General features: G+C 43.5%; 1 protein-coding gene across 1 annotated transcript in view; it reads left to right on the plus strand.

The window, feature by feature from the left end:
• slc2a9l2 (solute carrier family 2 member 9, like 2) overlaps positions 1 to 18,542 on the plus strand; it is a gene marked incomplete at both ends in the record, with an annotated part of 142,313 nt that overhangs the window by 83,859 nt on the left and 39,912 nt on the right. Inside the window, 2 exons of the mRNA XM_080840899.1 lie at positions 7,015 to 7,116; positions 8,004 to 8,079. Of these exons, the coding sequence (XP_080697025.1) occupies positions 7,015 to 7,116; positions 8,004 to 8,079 (178 nt within the window). The remainder of the gene's footprint in view (positions 1 to 7,014; positions 7,117 to 8,003; positions 8,080 to 18,542) is intronic.

Here is an 18,542-nt window from a genome sequence, read left to right on the forward strand (position 1 = left end):
ATACTCCACTAAGTTTGTGTGTGTGTTTGTGTGTGTGTGTGTGTGTGTGTGTGTCATTTTTAATTTTGTGCTGCATCGGTTCTACAGATCAATTGTTACTTATAACATGCGTGCGTGTAAGTGTGATGCTATTTATTGTGCGTAGGTGTTATTTGTGACAAGTGCATGCTATTTCTACCCCGGCATTGACATCCCAGGGGTTTGGATACAGACGTGAGGAGAAAAAATAAGCACAGTAGTGAGTGTATCTGGCTCGATCACGGAAACGAATCACTCCTCCAGTGGTCATACTCGTCAGCTTGTGGTTCATGCAATTCAAATGCCTGGTTGTCATGCGGTCATTGTGGGTTAAGCACAGTGGTGTGCTCCCTGTCATTTGATAGCAACAACACCTTACCACAGGCACTCCTGCTGAGCGCTGTTAATTGAATGGCTTCCGGCTCTGACATGTCACGACAGTCAGTGACAAAAGGCATCAAAATCTCCATTGGACACACAAAGACGCTTATTATTTGTGCCTTTGTATAGTCACCATGGCTTGCTGCTCGCTGATGAGGAGTTATCCTGGCTGGAGTTTTCCCTACATACATCCGGACCAGCTGTAAATCCAGAGTGCTGGAACTTTCTTGAACTTCTTGGACCTTTTTGACTTCTAGTGTTGTCCTTTTTTATAACTTGGGTTGACGTTTTAGCACTTGCTTTTTTTCTCTCTCTGTACAATGTCTTTTGAAGTCACTGCACTTGCCAAAAGCATTTCCCAAGGCTCAAGGGCCAAAAGTGGTAGGAGACACATCAAAGAAGCAACAGCATTGCACTATCAACCCAGCTCCCTTCTTCAACAGTTTAAGAGCATCATATATGATGCTATTCTTAGACGTGTGACGTATGGCCTAATTAAGCCTGATCTATTCTGCTTCTTTGATCGAGGGAGGGTTAGGGGCAAAGAGGAAACCATAACTGCCAGGTAGCCTGACTTCAAACACTTCTTGCTTGAGGGCTTAGTGATTGTAGCATGTTGAGGGTGTCATGACGTGTGTGTGTGTGTCTGTGTGTGGCGGGGGTTTCTATATTTGGTCTGTGTGTGTGTATATTTAGGTGCGTGTGTGTGTGTGTGTGTGTGTGTGTGTGTGTGTGTGTGTGTGTGTGTGTGTGTGTGTGTGTGTGTGTGTGTGTGTGTGTGTGTTTGTGTGTGTGTCTGTGTTTGACTATGTGTTTTCACCAGGGATCTCCCAAGTCTGACATTTGATTGACAAAAAGGAGATTGCAACAAGGGGTGCCACTGTTTTGCACCCTCCTCCCCCCGCCACCCCCCCTGAGTGCCACTTCAATGAGTGACATGGAGGGACTGAGACAGGTGTCAGTCATTCCCAATGACAGCCAGCCAGACAGTGGGAGGAAGGGAGGGAGCCAAATGCTGACAGTGAGGGCGGTAGCAGGAAAACACGGATGAGGGCCACAAATGAGACAGGATGAGAGGGAGGTCCGGAAACAAGGAGATCAGTGGCATTTAAATGTCAGAGATGGAGGTGGAGGGCTATTATGATTGATCAGCTGCATCGATGATGGCAGCCGTCCTGATGCATCCGGTGCTTGAAACTACCTCTCTGTTGTTGGTCTCTGTCTCTCTCGCTCTCTTTTTTGAAAGCCATGGCATGATCTTTTTTTTTTTTCCCCTTTCCAATTAAGCTTTTAGATCATTTCTGTTTCAGCACTGCAGATGCTGTTGAATGGTACACTCCTCTGTGGCTACACAGTAGCTCACTTGTTCAAAATGTTCAAAATCCTTGGGAGATGTCTTCGCCCTGGGTGGCTTATCGGATAGTGATGTTGACTCAGTGTGACAGGCCATCATAATACAGTCCCAGAGACGTTGTGACTTACGGCGTGTTTTCAACTTCAATTTATTTTAACGAGAAATTGGAATCAAACAATGAGTATGGTGAGGACAGCTATTTTAAGTTTTTAACTTTTTTTTCATTAAAATGTTTTTTTTTTTAACAAGCAACATTATTTATTATTCATGTCCCAGTCATCTCTATGTAGAGTGACTGTAATAAGATGAGTCATGTTTTAATGTTTTAAAAACATTTCCGGTTACCATGCATCTGGCATAGTCGTAGTCTGCAATTCTTTCTGAAAAACATATTTCCTAAAGAATGCGGTTACCTTTTAAAGTGCTTTGGAAGCACTGTTTCTCCGTCAGGTCGTGTCACTCGACACAGATTCCTGCACACCTCCCATCACTCATCACACAGCTCTACGGGCCCTTTTAAAACCCCATCACATGTTGCTATTGCGATTAATGCCCTTTTTCGATGCCATCAATATCACCGAACCATGACACCTTGTTTATGCAGAGACATTTATCTCTTCAGCGATTTGATTTGTGGATGTCAAGAGCCAGTCAATTCCTCAGAACCCCCATACAACAATCCCCCCCTCCCCCACCAACACATAATCCCTGAGGGCAACGTAGAAGGCGTTTGTTATCCATCATGTATCCTCAGCTTCCTGGAATGAACGGCATGGAGGCGAGCCCCCTGTCGGGGGAGTGTTGCGTTCTTAGGCAGCCGACATGCTGTGAATAATTGATGGACACCGACACTAAGAACCTCGCCTGTGGAGCCGGTGGAACTATTTGCTTAGCGTCGGGACGCGGTAATTAGTTTGGGGAGATACGCGGCCCACTAGTTGCTTGATTGTTTTTTTTTTCTTTCCTTCTTTTCTGTAACTCCCATACACCCGTGTCGAACAGCGCACGGCCAGGCTCCCCTCGGGGGAGATATGATTGTGCTTTCCAATTTGGCAGAGGACCGATGGCATCTAATCTGTGGGTTTTTATTGGATTTCAGCTAAACAAGTGCAGACACTCTGGGAAAGATGCTTGCCAAACAAAGAGCGTGTTCCGAAAAGTGTGTGTGTGTGTGTGGTTTATGTAAAGGGATTTTTGGTCCACACATCTGTTCTATGGCCATAACGTTTCACCTGAACAGGATGTTTTTCACCAGACACAATATTGAGTATCGGTCCAGGTCCAAGTCTGAGTAAGGAACTCTTATGTTTATGTGGTTTTTGTTAACCTGTTGCATTTAATAGACAGTTATCAGTCCCTCCAGTTTTATGCGTTTCTGCAATTTGCGAATTCTAGGCTGAATCGGCAAATTACCACATAAATTGCACAAGAAATTGCAGAAAATAAGCCTGGAGTTTAAGCTTGGATGCATATTCTGCTTCCTCTGGCCTCCTGATGGTGGTCTAAGGTTATGCACAGTCTGTCTCAACTACTGCCACTGCTTAATGTCCTCCTGGCCTGGTGTCCGGAGTGTGATGGAGATTTGGTAGTTTGGTATTAGACATTTGTTTGAAGTGTATTACATAGCTAAATCTAAAGGTAAATTATAAAACTGTTATCTCATTAAAAGTGAAATGAAGTACTTACACATAATATCATTCTGTCTTGTATTCAGTTGTGAAAGTGTGAATTCAAACGTGATATTAAATTGATATTAAGGCATATTGCTGCGTCAAAGTCTTCAAAATAAAAACCCGCTCCTAGTTCATGCATAGGCCTATTGAAGGGAAATTGGAGTGAGTAGAATATTGACGAAGTGATATATAAACACACTGAATATGACATCTGACTTCCCCCCAGTGCTCAAAATATAGTCAACGGCAGTTTTTAATCATTCAGTGTTCATTGGGCGTTTAATGGTTGGTCCTTCAATCTTAGATCAAAGCACGCTTACTCCCCCTTGCCCCTTAGCTTGCATATTATACAGTGGAATATTGTTCTTTATTAATGTAGAAAATAAGCCACATTATTCAGGAAGACCACTGAAAGAATATCAAATGAGGAGGAACAGAGAGAGAGAGAGAAGAAAAGGAACCCAACGTATCCCTCAAATTCTTTCTCCGAGAATTGTGCTATGCTAACTTGATTGTTGGCTATCCGCCTCTTGTCCTTAAACATCTTTGTTGAGGAGTTTTGTCGCACCCCGCTGTGGACGTATTTATAACCCAACACAAGGACTACTCTTTTGTCCTTATCCGAAATGAAGGCACATGGCAACTTGTAATTAAAGGGTGAAATGGTACATGCCAGGCCACTGAGGTTGAACAAATAACGGCACAGGGAGCTGGCGTGGGTAGATTCATGGGTAATGGGCAGAAGTGTGGCAGCATCAATGCTGCCTTCATAACCAACCGGCATGCGAAAGATTTGAAGGCGTCTTACCAGACAGGAAAAGAGAGCTAACTCTGTTTTGAATGGTCCTTTATGCCTCACTGTCATGTTAGACTCCCTGCTGAGAGAGCATTTTACCCGATTGGAACGGACCCTATGACTTCTGCTCTCCAGACAGTTCACCTGGATCAGTCATTCATCATCATTCAGGGGCCTGGCTGATATCCACACCTGTGTATCTGGCTTCATTTTAGTGGATTAAGGCCGTGATAAAGAATGTGATGTCTCTCTTATGTTGTTTCTTATTTGAATCAGTATTCTAATGCCTCATCCGATTGAAAACATTTTTGTGCATATTTTATCCTAAAGGGTGACTTTTATTTAGCTGTAAAGTTAACTGATCACCCAATCCTTCGAAATTGATTTGACGGCTCTTGCTTCAGTATCTGGTTAGGTCCTCTGTCCTGCTCATCCGAGCTTAACAGCCATCCATTTAGAGGCTGGCTGATTAGGATGTGGTGTTGGCCTCTGCAGCAGCCACAGCAGCAGGAGGCAGCTCTGGCCCATGGAGAGCCAACCTGGCATCCTCAGTCGGTAAATATAGGGAGAAAGATCTGTGTAGCATCTGTGATTTCAAAAAAGAACAAATGCCTCGTTTTTCATCAGTCGGCTTCCATCCAGACTGTGGTTTTTCTTTTTTTTCTACGGATTTGGTGTTTTGGCGTCAGTTTAGCAGAGTGGCAACAGGTTGTCATTGGAGCCATTGCCTTCTTAGAGTCCTGTGTCCCTGTTCGCTGTGTGTCACTTTTATCGGGGACATTGAGTGCATCATGTCAGGTCAGTGATGTCACAGAGAATTAAGGTTTTTGACATGGTGGGGAGGCAGACAGACAAATGGAATTCACTACTAAATCTCTCTTTTTCCGCAAAAAATAGTAGACTCAGAAAAATGTTTAAACATTTGACTCAGCTTGGCTCCTTTCTCATACACTATCATTGCAGAGCCTGCCCCTTCATCATTGTGCATTAATAGGATTTATATTGTATCAACCAGGTGGATTTCAGGAACAACATCATACAACTTAATTTTGTTAACACCATACAATGGAACCACACAATAATCACTGAAAAACCTTTGTTGCAAGCGAATGCTTATTATATTGCAGATTCACTGGCCACTTCTCGCTCCTTGGCTGTGGTCCCGGACTCTGCATAGCTGCCCACTGGTCAGACATATGCCTACTTCTGTTCCCACTGTACTGGCCTGTTCTCTCCCTGACTGGAGAGATGTCGAGGCCTGGAGGCCGGCCAGTTGCCCCACACCCCTGCCTCTGTCTCTGGCCCTTGGCCTAATGCGTGGAGGCAGCTGCAACCACCACCCTCCTTCACACGAATGCTGCCCCCTGTTGAGGGGGTCAGGGAAGATGGATGTGGAGGGGTGCAGAGAGTGACTGGAGGGCCCAGGGGTTATGCTCTGTGTGGAGGGGGTGATAACGTGCCACAAGCAGTGTGAGGTGGGGCTTCAGCCAGCACAGCTTCCCTGTTAATAGCCTCCCCCTACACAGACGCATCTGTCATCCTCACTTGAAACAAGATGCAGGAAATCCCATGCTGATATGCACGCACGCACGCACGCACATACAGACACACACTCCCTCATCCTCAAGCATGCCAGCCAGCATCACACTCTCTGTGCCCCTCCTCCCTCCTCCTCACACACATCCTGTTTTGGCAGCCAGTCAACACATGCCAAGTGTTGCAGCATCATTTGCAGAATTCCTGGAAGCGTGGAGCGCATGGGTGCGCCAGGGCATTCTCCCAGGGATCAAAGTGTCATTTTTAGAGATAATCTGGAGATGAGCCGGACCGCATCAAAACAAATAAAGACAGAGGGCAGAGAATCACCAAAGCTCTCAATCCTGACACGGGGAACTGAAAACAGCTAATGTGCTGCTGCCCGCTGTTATGAGAGCAAAGCAGGTTTGGCATGATAGAGTTTGGAGTTGGGTTGGGGTGGGGTGGGGTTGGGTAGTGATAGTGATAGTGGTTACAGACAGGAATGGCAGGATCGGGTGAGAAAGAGGTCAACCTTGGGAGGGGGATGTGATTTCTTCAACTTTCCATCAGTCGAGTTGGCATTTGAAAGCCAGCACAGAAATCTCCTTTCCACTCATTACCATTTTATTTATCACCTCTTTTACTTCACCATTTTATTCATTCACTTATTCATTTATCACTTATTCATTTATTCACTATTGTATCCCAGTCTATGACTCTACCGGGTTCGTTCACACCTCAGTTATTTCTCGAATGCGCCACTCCACTTCTCTCTCGCATATCTAGGTCGTTACTTACTCTAAGGGGTCGCTTGAAGGGATGTTAAATGAAAGCCCACCGCTTCAGAGACACGTACTGCTTTCGCCATTTTGTCCGCTTTTACTAAATGGCAACACATGTACCTCATATCCCATGAGGCAGTTTTTCACTCATGGCCAACCCCAGAAAAAAACGGAAAAAAAAACATTACTATCGAACTCTGGGCATTTGCATTTGTTTTTGTGGGATAGAAACAGATGAAGGCTCCACCACAGGCTCATAAAGGATTGAGAGCTAATTGAAAATCTGTTCCCATGCAATTAAAAAGATGTTTTTTTTGTATCGTGAGTGTAGTAATTAATTTGCTTTAATGGACTTTAGACTCAATTTGTGAAATGAACAACTGTTGTAGAAATTGAGCGCCCCATCTTGCCTCTTCAAGAGTTCGGATTTGTTCTTGCTGCACTCCTGTACTCCTAACATTGCCTCCTCCTTTCTTTCTGTCCTCTTCCTAGGGTCTGGTCATCGAGCGTGTCGGGAGGAAGCCTCTGCTCATATTCGGTTTCGCTGCCATGGCCTTTTTCTTCGGCCTGCTCACCATCTTCCTCACTCTCCAGGTTAGACTGCACAGCCTTCTGGAGCACAGTTCATCAAGTTCATCGCATATTGCTGCAAAGTCCTAGTCAAAGACATCAGTGAGGAGCTCAAGTCCTAGTCAAAGACATCAGTGAGGAGCTCAAGTCCTAGTCAAAGTCATAAGTAAGGAACTAAAGTCCTAGCCAAAGACATGAGTAAGGAACTAAAGTCCTAGCCAAAGACATGAGTAAGGAACTAAAGTCCTAGCCAAATACATGAGTGAGGAACTCAAGTCCTAGTCAAAGACATCAGGGGGGAGCTAAAGTCCTAGTCAAAGACATCAGTGAGGAACTCAAGTCATAGTCAAAGACATGAGTAAGGAACTAAAGTCATAGTCAAAGACATGAGTAAGGAACTAAAGTCCTAGCCAAAGACATCAGGGGGGAGCTAAAGTCCTAGTCAAAGACATCAGTGAGGAACTACTAACAGTGTTGCCCCTGGAAGTTGCATTGGAAACAATGTGTTGCTAACATTTACTTGTCCTGCTAGGCTATTCCTACCCGTAAATGCTGCTAAAATTGAGTTGTATTTGAATCTATACATGAGCATCTTGTTGTCCCTGAATACTTGAAATACAATGGCGCTATGGTCTCTTAAGTGTCACTTCCTCTGTACCAGCCCGAAAGGGTACGATTCCTGTGGCACAAATAGAATCTTAAGGCCCTGACCCCCCGCCCCCCCCCGCCGATTATCTCATGTTTATATTTTAGGCCTGATTTAATTTCCCCCAAATGGAAGATGTCTTCATTAATTAGTCAGCCCTGACTTGGCTTCGCTGCAGCTCATGTTCACTCTCATCATTTTTTAATTTCTCTCTCTCTCTCTCTTTCTCTCTCTCTCTCTCGCTCCTTATTTTTCTCTCTTTTAGGATCGTTACTCATGGATGCCGTACCTCAGTTTTGTCTCTATATTGGCAGTGATCGCCTCGTTCTGTTCTGGACCAGGTAGGAAGCCCAAAGTGCACTCTGCTTGTCTCATTATTATTTCACGGTTGTAAGCTGTTCACAGTTGGTGGTGAGTAGGTTTGTGATGTTTGTGTGTGTGTGTGTGGGGGGGGGGGGGGGGACTCAGGTGTGAATCCGTCTCTCTTCCCCTCTTTTTCACCCCCCACCAGGCACATGCTGTCTTGTTTTAGCTCTCATTTTATATTTTTCATTTATATACATTTCATATATATATATTTTTTATTATTATTTGCATGGTTGTTTCCCACTTCTCTGTGATGTTAATGATGTCTGCCTCAATTTGAGATTGGAGCTATGCCTAAATGTATGAGCATGCGACATAGAGGATAGAAGAATTTCATTTAAATGACAGGGATTAACACATCACAGAAATATGACGGGGGTGGGTACGGGGGACAGTAGGTAGGTGGTGCTATCACGAGGAGAAATGTCACACCGGCCGTGATATATTTAGACTCGCCATGAGGATTGTGGGACTCCCTTCCATAGCATTGCAGGAGACATCCATGCCATGCTGCATACTCGAGGTGAAACTAACGGAAGTCATCTGTCTCCCACTCCTGGACCAGCCATAGAAGTGGGTGGGGAAGGCAACAAAAGCAGAGTATGGGGATGGAAGTGTGTGAGTGTGTGTGTGTGTGTGTGTGTGTGTGTGTGTGTTTGTGTGTGTGTGTGTGTGTGTATGTGTGTGTGTGTGTGTGTGTCTGTGTGTGTGTGTCTGTGAGTGTGGGTATGTGTCTGTGTGTCTCCGTGTGACTGTGTGTGTGTGTGTGTGTGTGTGTGTGTGTGTGTGTGTGTGTGTGTCTGCGTGTATATTAGGGATTCCTCTTCACTATTCTGCTGTCACCCCAGCTTGGCTGAGATGATTAATAGAAGCGGTGTACAAATGAGCTTTTTCCCAGCAGCAGGAAAGGCATGCACTCCTGTATGAGGAGAACCCCCCCGAGGGTTTGACCCGACACTAACAACCAACGCTCAAACACGCTGACGGCAGCGCCTAACCCCTCCCCATCACTGAGGTGTCCCTATTTTTGAAAACGGTGGCCTATATTCGATAGGCGACGAGCAGCGGGAAATCCTGTGTGAGGAGAACTCACCAGAAGCACCTTCCTGTAGGTTTTAACTCGACACCAACAACAAACCGTCAATCATAGCAGCGACAACCCCCCCCCCCCCCCCCCCGCCCCCCCACTATTACGGTGGCCCATATTCTTTAGGCGACGAGAGTCGGGAAATCCTCCTCATGAGAAGCTCCACTAAGCTCCATTTTCAGCCGTTTCCAAGACTTTCACATAGCAATGTACAGATATGCATCACATTATACATGAGTATTTTCATGCCTGACACGACATCTGGGAGCTCACCACATTTTAAAAAATGTGGAGCATTCGTGGAAATATGGCCAATAAATTCAATCAAATTTGCGCCAAACATTTCCAACATTTTCAGACTTTTTCTTGTAGCCTTGATAGAGTATAAATGTTTTCGGTTATATCCACATTCTCTTTCTCTCAGCGACATACTGTAAATTGGTGTGATATGCTAATAATAGGTCTTTAGGATTGAATGAGTAATCCCCACATGAATAATGCAGGTGTGGTGAATTACACATGTGCTATGCATTAGAATCCCTCATTTTGCTTCCGTCTTTGCTCACATTCCCTAGTAAATACTGTACATGTCCATTCAATAGGCAGGACCCTGGTAGGAAATGTTAAATGCACCTGAAATGTTAATGCTCTGCCTGCGTATTACCAAGCGTACACCAGTTTGGATTATGGGTCAAATTAATCCTATCCAGAATGTAATCATGCAAGGAAATCTCACTTCGTTGATATTGAGTGTGTGCAAGCTAGGTTCATTTACATTTACCCATCCGACAGTTTTATTAAAGGGGGACGAGTGAGATAGTGGACTACACACAAAGAGATAAAACAAGACATACGCTCTGAGTGCTAAATGAGAGCCTTTCCATTTCTGCTGGACACATGTGAAAGATGAGTATAGAGAGTGGGGGGAACCGAAACCCTGAAGTGGATTAAAAATGCACATCCAACCATACTGCCCCCAAAACAAGCTCTCTCAACTCTAGTGGCACAAACCACTTTACCATTCAAGTGAAGTATGTCATCTGTTTATAGCTTCCTCTGATTATATGTTCATCATCTATACATCATCTCACAGAGCAAGATGGTGGTACCTTATAGAAGTAATGCTCCTTGGGGCCAGAACACAACGCAATCCAAGCCGGAGGCTCCCTCCGTAAGGTTGAAAAAATCAATTCCATAGCCCGAGAAGCCTCCAGATGGATGAGCACAATAGGAACCTAAAGCATACTTAGACTACAACATAAATGCAGGAGCAGGGTGGACTCTGGGGGGGACCCAGCCTTAGCTTACAGCACTTACGTACATCAGATAGATGGAAATTTCGAGCCAAACGGCTATATATAATGCATATGGCTGCGGAATGTGGACAGCGCAAACGGCCCCCTCCTCATTCAAAATGCCAAAGCAGTCCACCATTTAAGCTGTAAGGGAATGGCAATTTCCTGTAGTGTCATGGCTCGAGTGATTGACTCAAGAATATATATATATATATATTATATCCTACCAGTGGGTGTGAAGGAAGAAAAAAGTTCTCAACCTGAATTGGAAATGTTACAACTTCTAAATGATATTTTGCATCTCATTTAGAGGAGAGACTTGCAGAACTCATTTGCAGTCTCCCATTGGAGCGGATGGTAATACATATTCATAATAGCGCCGCCGCAAATAAAGACACTTTGATGAGAAATTGCCAGGGCCCCTGCGTCTTTAACCTTCTCACCAGCAAGATCACCTCTTTTGGGAGATTGTGTCCATGTGTTTGTGTGTTTGTGTGTTTGTGTGTTTGTGTTTGTGTGGGTGTTTGTGTGCGTGTGCGTGTGCATGCGTACGTGAGTGTGTGTGTGTGTGTGTGTGCGTCTGTGTATATAAGTGTAACTGCTTTTCATGTTGTGTGCTGCGCATGTTGTGCATGTTACTCAATTCATCTTAATGTTTTTCTGCTTGGATTTATGATGTCAATCTAATCTAATAGAGTAGCCACAAGTGCAGTGCCTTTGAACTAACATCTCTTGTTCGTGAAAAGTTATTGTTCTATTAAATATCAGGAATGCAAGGCATAATAGCCAGCCTGGGCGGTAGAAGCAGTGAAAGCCTGCATGAATATAGAGCCAAGGACAGGCCAGGATAGATATTTTGTGTATATCTACTTGCTCTGCTGTCTTAAAAAGGGAAGCAAGTGCTAAACGATTGCATGATAGAAGTAACTGGCTGCATGGCTTCAATGGAAGATTTGTCAAGACAAAGTTGTGAAGGTCTCTTAGGTGAATCACATTGTAAGATAAGTATGTTAGAGAAAAGGCCTTCAAATGCTGTGCTTGAGGTTAAAAATGAGATCATGCAGTTGAATGAGAGCTGTGAAGGCACTGGGTGATTTTGCTCATTGGTGGAACATTTCTGCCTATAGTAGTGCATAGTGTATTATTGTGTTTATCATTGTGTTAACTTAATACTTTGATACAGTGGTCAGCCCTCTGTAGCGGCTGGTAGCATAATGAAGATGTTTGTTTTGGCTGTGTCATGATATATCAATATTGTAGGAAACATTTTTTATTTTATTTTATTTATCTTTTATTATATTTTATTGCACAGTGTGGAGCATTGACCCTTTTACATTTCACTATATTCGTGTATGTGACAAATAAAGCACCTGAAACCTTGAAACTTGAAAACTTGAAACATTATTGTGATAATATTGGATTGTGAGTTAACCTGTAATTCCCTGTGATGCCCCTTTTCTGTCCTTATCATTGTCTTTGCATTTCCTCCATGACAGTAGAAGCTACTCAACAAGGTCCAGTTAATAGTCTGGGTAAAGAAAAAGTTAGTTGAAGTGTGTGTGTGTGTGTGTGTGTGTGTGTGTGTGTGTGTGTGTGTGTGTGTGTGTGTGTGTGTGTGTGTGTGTGTGTGTGTGTGTGTGTGTGTGTGTGTGCGTGTGATGTCAGCGGTCCTCTTGAGTGACTCTAATGGAGTATTTTGCAGTTCACCCAGTGGCTATAATGCGGTCTGGCTTTTCTCTCTTCTTCACTTTTGAAGCTCTGCACTGTTGTCCTGAGGTTTTGTATTTTTTTGTGGAGGGCTTTTAAATAAAGTGGCTTGCCAGCAGCTTGATGCAGCAGGCTGTGTGTCTTACCATGCACGCAATAAGTACACTGACAGGCATTGAGCTTCCTACTTTATGAATGTGTTTGTGTATTTGTGTATTTGCTTGTGTTTGTGTTTTCTGGGGTGGGCAAAATTTACTTTTAAAACTATGCTGATTGACGTGGGGACAAAGAGTTTACTGCTAGGCGTTATATATATGCCCTGTTACGGCTACACGTATTAAAGATAGGATGCATAATGCATTAATGAAACTGTTCAGGTTTGAAATGAGTCGTGAGTGGCTCTTATGTGGCGCTTGCGCTCGCTTTAATGCTTCTGTTTACACTTCTACACTCCATTACTTATCAGCCGCATGCATGCATCGGCATGGAGGATTTTCAGAGTGCATAATAAAGAAACATTTAAACAAATGCAGGCTTTCTATTCACCTTCAGCTAAGCTGAGCGAGATGTACACACACACACACACACACACACACACATGCTCTCTCACACACACACACACACACACACACACACACACACACACACACACACATGCTCACACACACACACACACACACACACACACACACACACACACACACACACACACACACACAAACACACACATACACACACACAAATGCAGTCTAAAACACTCTATCCCATAGGAACGCATCAATAAAGGATTATAGTTGTTTGTTGAATCGCCCTGTGCCATGAGTATGATAAGAAGGACAGACAGACCACAAGAAAGATGAAAGGGAAGGGGTGGTGTGTCGCATTGGAGTTCAGCGCCATGCTGGTCAAGAGGACATTAATTACCACAGTGACCTTTCCACTGTAGAGGAAGAGGGAGAGAGAGAGAGAGTGGGATAGAGAGAGAGAAAGGGAATGACTGAGGGAGAAAAGAAGCTTTACAGCATCATCACTCATCTCCACTTTATCCTTGAAAATGCTGGGACCAGATTGCTTATCTCAGCTGCTCCAGCATATCGCTGATGCTCCACACACCTTCACCTACAAGACCGCCACCTCTTTGGAATCATCTCCCGTGATATCTCCACCGGATTCGAATTCTCTTTGTAATCAGAGGTGCAGTATTTTTAGACCCCAGGGTTTCTCTGGCTGCTTCAGAAATACTGTGACGCAGGTGAGAGAAAGTTGAAGAAAGTTTTTCTTTTCCCACTTAGCCTTCCAAAAATACTCCCTCTCTCCTGCACCTCCACTTTAGTTGAGCACAGTTCAACCACTTACTTTAATATTATCTCCTTAAGTATTCAGCCTTAAGGCTAACATTCCACTGGCTCCAGTAATCTTTCCTGACTGGCTAAAAGTATAAAGTCCCTTTTCAAAAGGTGTAATTGCTCTTTTTCCACAGTTGTACAGCTCAGCTCAACATCAGTCACGAAATGACATACAAAGTAATATAAGGGCATTATTTCAAAGGCACAGTCTCACTGCTCTCTGCCCCACTCATTTAAAAAAACTCACAGGAAACAGCCTTTAGTTTTAGAGTTTTTCCAAGAAGTGGATCCGATGTTCTGTTTCTATGTCCTACCTTGAATTGTCTTACCAGTACTCCAGTTGTGTGCTTGATTGAACAGGAGCCACATGCTAGCGATGCACTCAACTAGAGAAGGCAATGGCATGAAACCACACTACATCAGTTCACTAGCACTCTTCCTCCCAATCACCTGATGTGGCCTTGGATTTTACAACAGAGATGACTCCCTTGGATGAATCTGTTTTCATGAGCCCTGTAAAATCCACATTCTCTGATATATGGGAATGAAATGGAGGGACGAAAACCATGATTCGAACATTTGAACAGTTTCTTCCTCTCTGCTCTCTCTTTGCCTGCCTGTCAGTGATTGAGCGGCTGTGCCAAGGAGGAAAGACCCACTGTCAATACACCTGTCTCAATACACCTGTGTCGCTCTGATATTACTGATGTCTGATATAACACCTACCAGTCACTCCTCCCCAAACATCCAACTCTAAGGTTCATAAGTTGTTTTTCTGTCCCTGTGATCCACTTTGGCTTTCTTTATCAGGTGTCTGTCTCTCCCGAGATGATTCCATCCTCCCCTCCACTCAGCATTCAATAATACCCTGGCCTGGAGCCCTAATCCCCAACTGGAATTGCTTAAATGTGTATTCGATAATGAAATGCAGGATTGGAAAGTGTGTCTTCGAAATTACACACTAATATCTTAATGTATCATTTCATGGTAGTTTATTATCAGCGCTATTTTGTCTGGATTCCTGTGGAGAAATATCTCACTGAATCGAAATAATAATACGAAACATTTTCACAGCACCTCAGCCTCATCTGCTTTCAAGGGTCCTCGTGTGGTTATATATAGTCACCTTCCAAGTTATTTTTTAAGGTTTTTCAGAAAACAGAAGAAGATTTTGCCTAAGTCATATTGTCTTTTGACTTAGTCGTAGGCCAAATAAAACTGCCTAAGTCACACTCTTGACATAGGCAACTATACTAAAGGGGTGGAATCACATGAGCTGTTCAACTAAGGATGTAGGTGATTTTACCAGAGCTGGCCAGCATCATGAGGAGATGATTTAGGCAAAAAAGTCACTTTCGTCAAACTCATTACTTTAGGAGCAATTATTTTAGGAAGGTGAGGATATGTAAGTCCTTCAAGGAGGAAAGAAAATCCTCAAACCTTGAATAACCCATTACCATGGCTTTATTAACATCCTTTTAACGAGAAGATCATGGAAAGCCCTCACTTTTTGTCTTTCCTTTTTTTACTTAACTCCCCCTTCTCTCTCTTTCTCTCTGCTGTGCTCTCTTTCGCTCTGCTCTCTTTCTCTCTCTCTCTCTCTCTCCCTCTCTCTCTCTCTCTCTCTCTGCTGTGCTCTCGTGATCGCTCTTGTCATTGCACAATTGTCATGCTGAGCAGGAAGCCAGTCAGGCTACAAGCGGTTCCCAAGCGAGGGCCCTAACGCAGAAGGACATCATCAAGGTTAATTGGAATGTTTGAATGCTGTAGGCTTCAAAGTATAGAATGGCAAATAGAACAAATTCCCCAGATTTCTGTGGAAAACTGTTGAGGTCCTTTCACTTTGACATAGAGCAAAGTTCACAGTAGACTTAAAGCAACCACTTATGTGGCCAATTGTTTTTTTCAAACCAAAATGGATAAAAGCTTTGGATAATTCACAAGGTAAAGTTTTAGGTGGAGAAGATGTTCCCGTGATGTGGGGTTTAAAGAGCCTGACAACATGAGGATGCATATAGTTTGTTTTCTATGATCTAATTTATTACAGAGGGATTGCCAATCGCCAGATGGTACATTGATCATCTCATGTGCAAAAATAATGTGCACCTGCTGTAGAGCTAACAAAGATTCAAGATTCAAGCCTGAGATTTAAAAGAGACATCTTCAGCGTGCTTTGAGCAGGCTGCCGTTCTGTTTGTGGGCTGGAACCTGCCTGAGCAAGTCTGTGATTCCTGTGCGTGTGTGTGTGTGTGTGTGTGTGTGTGTGTGTGTGTGTGCGTGTGTGTGTGTGCGTGTGTGTGTGTGTATGTGTGTGTGTGTGTGTGTGTGTGTCTGTCAGGGGCGCAGATAGCACTGGGGACGGGGGGGACATGTCCCCCCCAGATTCATAGTGCCCCCGATCCGTCCCCACCACTCTCCCTACGTAAGGCGACAATCATCACTCTGCACAGCTCGGCGATGTTGTCTGCACCGCTGGTGTGTGTGTGTGTGTGTGTGTGTGTGTGTGTGTCTCTTGCCCACAACACTTAAAACAAAAGTTAGACCTGAGATCGCACAAAAAGAATAATTGATGTGAATTCAATACTTAAACCCTCACATCCTGTGGCTGTGCAGTGTTGTATTTAACGTTATTAGAGTAGCGCTGTTAAAGAAGTGGTGCGCTGATTTGGAGCTGTTGCCATGAGGGTGATTACTGATCCAGTCTACTATTGTGTTCTTACCTAAAGCCTCCAGTTTATTAATAGATCAATATAGTTCCTCCCGTGGTGTTGCGTGAGCTGTGTATGGAAGCCACTTCCTCTGAGTCCGTTTTAATCACAGATAGCAGACGTCAAGATCTGCCTCTCGGTCTTTTATTTTGTAACCACGTAAAAGAAACAAAATCACAAAAGAGTCAAGAACATTAATTACACACAGACACTCAGCATACTTTGAATTTAAAAAAAAAGGATAGAAGAGAAGGAAATCTCCCACATACTTAAATCTTTTTTAATGCTTTATTCATCCCTACCAAACACATCCTTACCAAAGTCACACTCTCAATTCCCAAGCAAGCCTTGGTATTAATCTCCTTAGGGATTGTATACAGACGTTTGGTATTCATAAACATTCTCCTCCCTGTTATTTTTTTTATGAGCTGCAAGGGAGGGACCTTCAACCTCTGGGTTGAATCCAATCCAGACCCCTTGCACTCGCCTTGGTGGTCTCGTGGGTCTTGCTTAGTGGGTGAAGTTCATGTGGTAATAGCTTCCACCAGTCACCTGGTATCAATAACCATGGAGACGATGTTACTTATACCTGAGCATCTTCTGTACACGAAAGCACCTTATAACCTTATAAACCCTGGCAGACCAACCCCTACCTTTTCCTTGGAAAATTATCTTTATAAGATGATTTGATTTGACTAATTATTTAATGTATATTTGTACTGATTGTTTGGTTCACGTACAGGAATTTGACTGGAGGCATTTAAACTTTTACTATTTCTTGACACAGGACATCTAAATATTTATTTGCGGTAGGTCTTTTGAATGTTGAATCATTCAGAGGCATTGGTCTTTGTAACGGTGCTGCTGCCCGTTACCTTGTCGGTAAGATACTGCGGGGCTAAAATACACACAGAAGACGGCTTGGAGTATACAGTATGTACACAGTTTATTTCCACACAAACATCACTGGCGGATTTCACCGTCGGGACTGCATCTGTGACGAGACACACATCACGGTAACTGAATGGCCTTTCCTTCGGCGCGTGGCAGGCGCTATACGGGGCTGAACAGTAGCGGAGTGCTGGCCGTGTAGTGGAGTGTGGCTTTCTAGACGCAGCCCAGAGGAGCAACCCGATGGAAAGTCGGGAAGGACAGTTGAACTGTGGGGCCATGGAACGTCTAACGTGAACAAGCCAAAGGGGTGTGATGAATTGTAATTTGTTTAGAATACTTATAATACGATTGTCTGTGTGTAAGCCCGTGTGTGATTGCTATAGAGAAAGGTATTTAGTGATAATGAGTCGAAATTTGTATTTGTTATTTATTTTAGTGCGATGTGCGTAATGGTTCAGGCCGGGTAATTAAATACCGGCGCAGAACAGGTGTTCGACAGCGTCGAGTCTGAGGGGAACAACTTCCCACCCCTGTAGACGGAGAGGTTCAGTGTTTAAATTGGAGCGCGACACATATGTTAAGTTGACTCGTGATTATTGAAAGTTTTACCTGTGCATGTGTGTAGCTGAATTGTTTAGGGCTGTTTATTTGTTTAGTTTGGAGCGCGACACATTTGTTAAATTTACTCAGAGCATTGAGAGTTTACCTGTGGAGCTGAATTGTTTAGGGCTTATTAATTGATCCAGAATGATGGTTTGGAGTTTTTTTTTTCTGTTTAATTTTTCTCCAATCTGGCATGTTTTTTAAACATTAAACATTTGCCATTTTTGTACCACGAACATCCGAGACACTGCCTCCATTTCTTTCCATCGCCGCAAGGTCATCCCGGCTACAGTCTTGAAATGCAAGGCATCGCATTTTGAAGTCTGAACCTGACACTGTTGTTTGACTGCTTGACCTTTTGTTTTACAGTAAATTAATTCATACTCTGCCATACGTCAAGAAGTTGTTGTTATGCCTGAAGAAGGTCAGCCCTCAAAGTTTGCTTTACATCCACCATGGACTGTGTGTCACCCCACCATACCAACACACATAGAAAAACACATGTGTTCAAATATACAGTACCTGTCAAAAGTTGGACACACCTTCTCATTTTTAGAGAAGTTTTTTCTTTACTTTATTCAAAAAAATGGTAGATAACACTTTTTTTGTTTAGTACATCATTCCGTATGTGTTCTTTTGTAGTTTAAATTTCTTCAGTATTAATCTACATTGTAGATAATAATAAAAGTTAAGAAAACACTTCTCCAAAAAATTAAAGGTGTGTCCTCATAGGACAAACATATCGTGTGTACTGTGGTAGGGAAAGTCACTCTCTGCTCGTGTGTTTTCCCACCAGGC

The sequence above is a fragment of the Sprattus sprattus genome (assembly GCF_963457725.1).
Source record: "Sprattus sprattus genome assembly, chromosome: 6".
Lineage (NCBI taxonomy): Eukaryota > Metazoa > Chordata > Actinopteri > Clupeiformes > Clupeidae > Sprattus > Sprattus sprattus.